This window comes from Austrofundulus limnaeus, unplaced genomic scaffold (genome assembly GCF_001266775.1).
Source record: "Austrofundulus limnaeus strain Quisiro unplaced genomic scaffold, Austrofundulus_limnaeus-1.0 Scaffold293, whole genome shotgun sequence".
In the NCBI taxonomy this organism is placed as follows: Eukaryota; Metazoa; Chordata; class Actinopteri; order Cyprinodontiformes; family Rivulidae; genus Austrofundulus; species Austrofundulus limnaeus.
The window spans coordinates 377,344-385,735 of record NW_013952695.1 but is presented as its reverse complement, the minus strand read 5'-3'; the positions used below and the strand labels follow the sequence as shown (position 1 = coordinate 385,735).

General features: G+C 40.4%; 1 protein-coding gene across 2 annotated transcripts; it reads right to left on the bottom strand.

Moving 5' to 3' along the window:
- Positions 1–285: 285 nt before the first annotated feature.
- lgalslb (lectin, galactoside-binding-like b) lies at positions 286–8,392 on the bottom strand. 2 transcript variants are annotated; one of them, XM_014021452.1, is made up of 5 exons: positions 8,234–8,392; positions 7,732–7,824; positions 7,549–7,637; positions 5,825–6,011; positions 286–3,056 (listed from the first exon to the last, which is right to left on the bottom strand). In XM_014021452.1, exons 1-5 carry the CDS (start codon positions 8,264–8,266, stop codon positions 2,913–2,915), a joined length of 546 nt encoding a protein of 181 aa, XP_013876906.1. In that variant the 5' UTR covers positions 8,267–8,392; the 3' UTR covers positions 286–2,912. The 2 variants fall into 2 exon arrangements, with proteins under 2 accessions (XP_013876906.1, XP_013876907.1); XM_014021453.1 differs by having other exon boundaries at positions 7,732–7,815.

Here is an 8,392-nt window from a genome sequence, read left to right as displayed (position 1 = left end):
TATTGTTAACAATAGGTGTTAATTAGGTGTCAACAATTGCCATGTGATGTATCAGTCACATGGAGGCAGTGCTTAAAAGCCTGAAGTTTGCCTGAAACTCTCAGACTGAAGAAGTCTCTTGGAGAAGAGACGAAACGTTTCATTAAAGAACCCATCCAGAAGACCTATACAATTTTTTCTTTTTGATTTTTTTTTTAAAACGGCATGCTTGACTTTAACAAACTGGAAACACTTAACACCTCAGTCTGTCTAGCTTACATGAACAATAATACCCCTTTGAGCGTGGAATGTTGCTTATTTAATCATGTGAAAGAAAACAAAATGAGCCCCTGAGGATCACATTATGTACATCCAAAGTCCATAGGAGCTGGGTCAAACAAAAGATTTATTTTACAACAAATGCTTTCAAAGGAGGAACATGGTGAAAAACAACATCCTAAAATCCAAATGAGAGAAGCTGGGTTTTTATCATCAGGTTACAATCAGGAAGAAAGTGACATTCAGTTCAATAACATTTTCATCAGGGTTGTAGAGAAACGAACAGGATCATTAGGAGATCAAGAAGTGGCACTGCTTTCAAAGTGCAACTACAAGTAGGAGAGTTGCAGGACCGTCTGCAGAAAATGGAATGTAAAAACCCCACAACAGGCAGCTGAAAACTTGCTAAGTACCTCTCCAGCTTTAGAACCGTCCACAAACACAAACAGCTCCCTGCTTCGAGGTTTTTAATTCTTCAAGTGTTTATCTCCCTCCCCCATGATTCCTGCAGCTGCCAGCCTTGACAGCCGACCACCCAGAAATTTAAATACATATCTACCGCCACTGAAACCTACTGCAGAGTCACGGCCTTCACTCCGATTAAATTAACATGTAGAGACCGCAGCGATAACAGTCGTCACTCATAGAAAACACAAAAGTTAAAACTGCATCCAACACAAAACACACGGTCAACACCGTTACGCACCAAAACTGACTAGGGAATCACTCCATCTTTGTTTGGGTCTGAAGCAAGTGGCTGAGCAGAGACCTCAGGAAGACCCTCTCTGAGCCTGGATGCATGGTTCCAACATAGATGTGGTGGGATGGAAACCTTACAAAAAACAACAACAGGATCAAATATAACTAATATGCTCTACTGTCTGATACAAACGAAAACTGACATTATCCAGCATAAATAAGATTAATAACCAAGTGATATTTTAGAATTCAAACAATTAATTGAACCATTTAAAGGTTTAGTTTCTAATTTCTTCAAAAAGATAATCTCTATATGAAAGCAATGAGAGCAAATAATTTATACACAGGATAAGTTATAGGTTATTTAACCTCTGCATAATTAGAAAAAAAAAAAAAACACTGAAGGGGTTTTCACAACCTGGTAACTGAAAAGCACTAGAAATAGTTTAACAAATGTTTTGGAATAAAATCATTTCCTGATTGTGGATACAGGAAGGAGGAACAATAAAAGCACCTGTAGGAAATAATACTTGAGTAGTTTTACTACTATTAGTGCGTATCCAGTAAAAGAAAAAAATGTCGTATTGAGCGGAATGGTCACAAATTTGTGCAATGCGTAACAAATATTGAATTATTTGTCAGTAAAAAAAGGTCCGACTCACCGTTCACTGGCGCGGAATGATTCCGGAAACAAAATAAYGTACAACACTCAAAAGTCGTTGGACTACAACAGCACCAGCCAGACTACTGAAAACTGTGACGCTAATTTACCGTTCATCAACTACAGCTACTGCACTACTACTGAAAACACTTTACATTCAAAGTACCATCTGACCCTGAACTGTACTTCCTGTTTACCACRGCCTTCTTCCTGCAGGACAGCCAGCTGCAGCTATCGCTAAGATGAATGTGAAACTATCAGCAGTGCATCTCGTCTCAACTGAATACGCATTTTTCTTGGGTGGGTGATATGTGGGTCAGCGAGGCTGCAGCACGTTACCATGACAACATAATAAACCCGAGGGAGGGAAGAGGGCCAGGGGAGTTGCATCATCATATACACAAAAAAAAAAAAAAAAAAAAACGCTACCCAAACGCTGAAATCAGAAAATCACTAATCCAGCTGTGTTGTATGAAATCTAATCTGAACATAAAAAGCTGTATGTTTTTGTTGTAATGATGTTTCATGGCAACAAACCTTACACTTGGGAAGTCTGTAATTCCCCTTTAAATGGTGCCATATTTATTAAGTTTAAGCAGCTGCATTGAGTGGGTGGGTAGACCCATAAAAAATAACTCGTCAAATCTTCCGCATCCATTCCAAATAGCTAAATATGCTTTAACTTGTTCAAAGTTTTACCAAACAGGGACCTTTGTAGCAYGTGGAAGAACCATATGCAGCCACAACAGCCTGGCACCACCTCATGATACCCTACAGCCAACAGCAGAATAAGCTGTGAGGTATGTGACATTTTTATTGAATTCGATCACAACAAAAGGTTTTTTTTAAAAACAGCCATTTTTACTTTTTCTTCAGCTCAAGTTAAAGATTTCAATCAAGTTGATTGTAATATTTCAATCTTAAGCCAAGGTTTGCCTCCACTCTGCATGTCCAAAAGTACTCCACACCTGTCTGATCTTAGCATTAAAAAAAAAAAAAAAAACTCACCGGTAAAGATTTGTCCTGTTAATGACAAAACTGGCACTACAAGAATAAAATAAAATAAAGCACCCTCATTTACCCTCCAAACGGTTTTACATCAGATCCTGATTATGGAAAAACATAAAAAAATTGGTCATCGTTGTTTCTTCACGTTGCTGCAGAGCTGCAGGACAGATTATGGATGATGATGCAACAGCTGCATGTGTGTGTGTGTGAGTGTGTGTGTGGTCATCTGTGATCAAGTCTTTGTTTTCGTCACACAAACCCGTAGCGGGGAAAGGTKGGGGGGAAGTTAACCGAGCTTCGTGATCTGTAGATCTCCTTGTATTCGTACTGTGTCGATGGAGGACAAAGATTTTACTTTGTGGTAAAAGTCAAAGAGCTGGTGTCCGTCCACGAATATCCGGAACCGCTGGTGCTCGCAGTGGATCTCAATCTGCAGGGAGGGGAGGGGGAAAGAGACAAAGGAAAGGGTTGAGTAACTCGAAACAGGGCAAGAATTGATTCAACAAATGATGCTTCAGATAATTCAAAGGAAAAAAACAAAAATGGCAACGCCAACTTCCTGCAGACTGATATTTTGGAGACAAATGTTTTATTGGAAAAATATTGTCAGAGTAACAGTCTTCACAAAAAAAAAAAGTCTGTTTCCTGTTAGAACAATGGCCATCCGTTCAATGGCAATGTGCCCTGAACCATTTGCGCCACTCTAGTCAGATCTTTAGTTTCTTACACTCAATAAAGCTCGGGGAGTCCGGTAAAATTTAAAAAGACCCACATTCCACCTTTTGAACATAATGAAAAAAAATGGATGCACTTGAGTTGGTGTAGTTTGACTGTTGACCTGAAATTATTGAAAAATAATGTTTTGCAAAACATTACGGCAACTTCTTTGCCACAGTTTTACCAATTAGCTCTTTGAAAATTAGCTTATTGGTGCCAAAATACCAGTTAGTACCATTAAACAAATTTATTATTGACAGTTTTCTTGCTAAATGGTCTAAAGACATGGGAAAATTTTGTCTTAAAGGTGGTAACAGAGAAAAAAAAAACAACACTTTTTTGAAAATCTGACTTAAATCTCAGAATTCTGATTTTTTTTTTCAGTTCCGAGGGGGAAAAAAAGGTTAGAACTCAGGAAATGTATATATTATTTTTAGTTCAGCTTCAACTAAATGTATCCAACAAATACAAAAAACAAAACAGATAAGTTCAGTTTCCACATGGACCCTTATTGTCAAATATTTTCGTACATCAGCACAAACTGGATCTTCACCCAAATGGTAAATAATAAAGTATCTGCACACAAAATGGGACAGTTAAACTCACCCCGCCCCACACGCAGCCATCCGGCTCTAAAACCACAACACATCATGTGTCCGTCCACATGCCCCCAGTTTGCATAAAACACTCTAATCTCCCAGGATCCAGCTTCTGCTTTGGTCGTCCTCTGACCACTAAACACTGACATCTCGTCAGAATGGTGACAGGGAAGGGACAACATAACACAAAAAAAAAACAAAAAAACATGACCTCTGAATGCATCAGAGAAGTTTAATTCATGCTGCCGGCTTCCCAACGAACTAAAGCTGGAGTCCATCTTTAGAGGAACATGCCGGTTGCTCGTTCACATTTATTAGAGCGGAACGTGAGTGTAAAGGACAAACAAGCTCATATGTTTTGTAATTACTCATGATGCATACATACACAGCTGCTCACCCCCCATCTGAACAGCTGACGCTTGTTGTATACAGACCACTGCACCGACACAGGCTGGCTTTTAATGAAGACAAACATGACTTTGCAAAGAATGCATTTCCTGTTTGTCTTCTGTTTGTTTGTTTTTTAATCCTGCAAGGATACAGCAATTATTAAAAAAAAAACACAAAATAATCCAGCAGATTCTGCTGATTTACTGGTAATCTGCGACTTTGCATTAAATGAACATGACACTATGTTATAAACAAGAGGCTCACGCATAGATCTTACGTTTATAAGGTTAAAGTATATGGCCGCCAATGTGAGGCAATCTTAGAAAGCCCAAAAAATGTCAACAACTCAGCCAATTTTACAAATATTGCTGTAAAATTTGGAGTGGTTGTAGCTGAAACTCAACCCCAACTTATGCTCTGAGCACCGAGTGCCTAAGATCTGCATTGAAAACCTTGCCATAAACATCTGGAATCAACTCCGGTCTGTTAGCGAAATATCTCATGAACCCCTAAACAGGTTTGAATGAAACTTTCAACAAGTAACTACTGGATGTTCAAATACAGCTGATTGTATTGAAGGTTGCCACAGCTAATCAAACTTAGCCTACACAAAAATGACTATAACTGTGAATTTTACAGATTTTGAGCTTAAATTTGGTGGTAGTAGACACGAGTCATTCACAACACACTAGTAAATGTAACTTCTAGAGCTGTGTATTGGCAAGAATTTGGCGATACGATACATTTTATGACAGAGGGGTCACGATACGATATATCGCTATATATTGCGATTTTTTTTTGTCCAAAAATTCTATTAAATAAAAACCTCTTACAGGGGGGAAAAATGAAAAACCAAAATTCATTGTCTCAGAAAATTCTAATATAACATAGACATGCTTTTGATACATTTAGCTGTGTTCTGCTTTGTATGTATTTTATTTTATTTGTTTCATTTTTCTTATTTAATCCATGTTTTCAATTATTAGACTAAATTTGACAATAAATAGTCTGAAAATATTTTTTGCAGCTTTTAGTTTTTAATATTAATTTACAATATGGTCACCCAACACTTAACAATAGCCTCTACCTCAAAAGGTAGAGGAGCCAAATGGCTGGCTCACTGCTGCCAACTAGTGGTCAGAGGCTGAACTACAACATAAAAATGAACGGCTGGCAGGAAAGTTGACATTTTAAGCCTTAATAAAAAAAATCGATACAGGGCTTTAGAATATCGATACAGTATCGGAAAATGAAATATCGCGATATTTCAGTGTATCGATATTTTCTTACACCCCTAGTAACTGCACGTTATATTAAGGATATGGCCAAAATGGGTACGATTATGTCACTTCTCAACCAAAAATGTTTTTATTTTACTTACTTTGATAGGTTTTTATTTWTATATATATAGATTTGACTTTATCCAACACATATGGGCCTAATTAATGAGTGATAGAATGTTAACCAAACAAAATACTGACTAAAATTTTACCCTAAAAGGCTGATCAGGGATGAAAGGAAAGTAGGCGGTGGACGCCTCCTCCTCCGTCCACTTCCCTGAGACGCGGGCGCTGCGCAGGAACTGGCGGTCTCCAAAGCTCGCCGTGAGCTTCAGGGCCACGTCGTAYGGAGGTTCCTCTTTCTCCGACTCCCGGCCGCAGGTCAGGCTGATGTCAAAGCTGAGGAGGAGGAGGAGGACAGGTGGAGTCAGACAGGATGTTACACAGGAGGAGTGGGGCAGCTAATCTGGGATGCGAGGCAAATGAATAATTCTGCCGTTGCTGCGTAAGAGCAAACCTATTGTTTAATTATGTATAATCTCTGCTGCGGGGTTCGGGTTTATCCTCCCCGGCCTGCAGCTGTGCAGTTCAGACAGCCATCTTCGTGGCTTGGAGCTCTGTGGTGAACTAGATGCAACAAAAGGAAGAGAAACAAAACAGCTGGAGCAGCTCCGTCAGCTGGGACATTCACATAAAGCCTGGTTCGACTCCTCTGCCAGCAGCAGCAGCAGCAGCAGCAGCAGCTGAACAAGATGAGGTCATGAAGGATTTTTCCAAGTTCGGCACAAGTTTCCATGTAGGGTAAGAAACGACACACCCAAACAAAACTGCACCACCTTATGTTTTTGTCTGTGTGTGTTTGCARAAATATCTCACGAACCATTAATGGGATTTTAATGAAACCTTTTGAATATAATCCTTGATTTTAAATCTGCAAGTAATTAACTCCTGGAATCAACCTGATTTAAAGATGGCCGCCGCAGCAATTCGCCTTAAAAATAAAACTGAGCTTCTCTTTTAATTTTGCAAATGCAAACCTAAAAYTTGGTGCGGTAGTAGCTGAGACTTACTCCCATCACACCACCTGAGTGCTAAGAGGTTGCACGATAACTCAAAATAAAATTAAAAAATTCTACCCTTTACCGCTACCAGTCAACGCTGTCTGTTAGCAAAATATTTCATGAACTACAAAACGTATTTTAATGAATCTTTCAGAAAGTGCACACTTGATGTACATCTACAACTGATTATTTTTTGGAGTCAATACAGTTAAAAATGGCTGCCACAGCTCGCTGAATTTAGAAAACACATAAATGGCTGTAACTCGATCAGTTTTACAGAAATTGTGCTAAAAATATGTGGAGTTGTAGCTGAGAGTGAGTCACATTTCCCAATCCAGCTGCAAGTTATTGCATAAGATCTTTGCTTTAAAACTTCGGCATTAGCTATCGGAGTCAGCGCTGTTTGTCTGTTAGCAAAATATCTCAGGAGCCGCACGATCAATTTTATTGATTCTTGCAGAAAGTAATGATKGGATGTACATTTACAACTGATTAACCTCTGGAGTTGATATGATTCAAGATGGCTGCCACAGCTAACAGACATTAGAAAACACAAAAGTGGCTCCAGTTTGCTCAATTTTACACACATAGAGCTAAAAACCGGCGTGGCACTAAATGAGAGTTATTCACAACACAAGCATAAGAGGTTGTAGATGAAACCTAGTTTCCAGGTTTGGATAAAAGGCTTTAACTCTTATCAAAGATGATCTTCGTTTGAACTCCTACATGTTGGCAGGGGAACGCCCGTCACCCTTAAATGTCTCTCTTCCTGCGTCACAAAGTGGCTGTACAAGTTTGACATAGTTGGAACAGCGAAGAAAAAGAAAAGGCTTATCTTAAAAGTCTGAAAGATCCAGCTGCAGGCCTTRTCTCACCTGTACGGCTCCAGGTCGACGATCCCCATCACTATGATCTTCTTCCCGGGTCGCATTCCGCCGCGGATACGCCCGCTGAACGGGACAGTCTGCGCCAAACAAACAAAAACAAACAAACAAACAAACATTAAGAAGCGCTGCTCAAACAGCAACAAACAAGAATTTAAGGGGGTAATTTCCCACCAAGAGACGGGATAAATCCTCCTTGTCCGGTGAGATGAGCCCAGGGTTCCCGAGCGAGTCGTTCAGGTGGTCCTCATCCACGGTCTTCAACACCAGGGGGGACAGAATACAGGCATTTATTGAACATTTAAAGGGCTGGGGGTCTCAGCACCGCGAGGCCTGGAGAATCAACAAGGCTCAGAGGCAACAACTGATGAGGGACGGAGCCACGCGCTTTATTTAAAAATATATATATATAATTTCAACACCTGTGTTTCACTGCGACGTGTGTGTGTCTGTACAACACACACACTGATTCATTTCACCATATTGGATTTCCTCTCCTCCCGGCTCCACATCAAACAGATGAGCGCGCTCTGAACGCGCACCTTCGCTCCGCATTTTGTCACAACAATAAACGCAGCGGTGCGTAAAATCCCAAAACCCGCAACAACAACAACAACAATCAAACACCACCACCCCCTTTCACCCCTGGGTGCCGTTGCGCCTTCAGAATACTCACTATCCCGTCCTTTTCTGCTGCCTGCACCGCCATCTTGAGCAGAGTACCATAGGATGCTGGTTTAAAGGCGCAGCGGCAGCCGGGTGTGTGCGTCGTGGCACAGAGCTGAAGACTCGGGAGGATCTTCCAGTTCCTGGGTCTTCTCAGGACCCCCCGCCC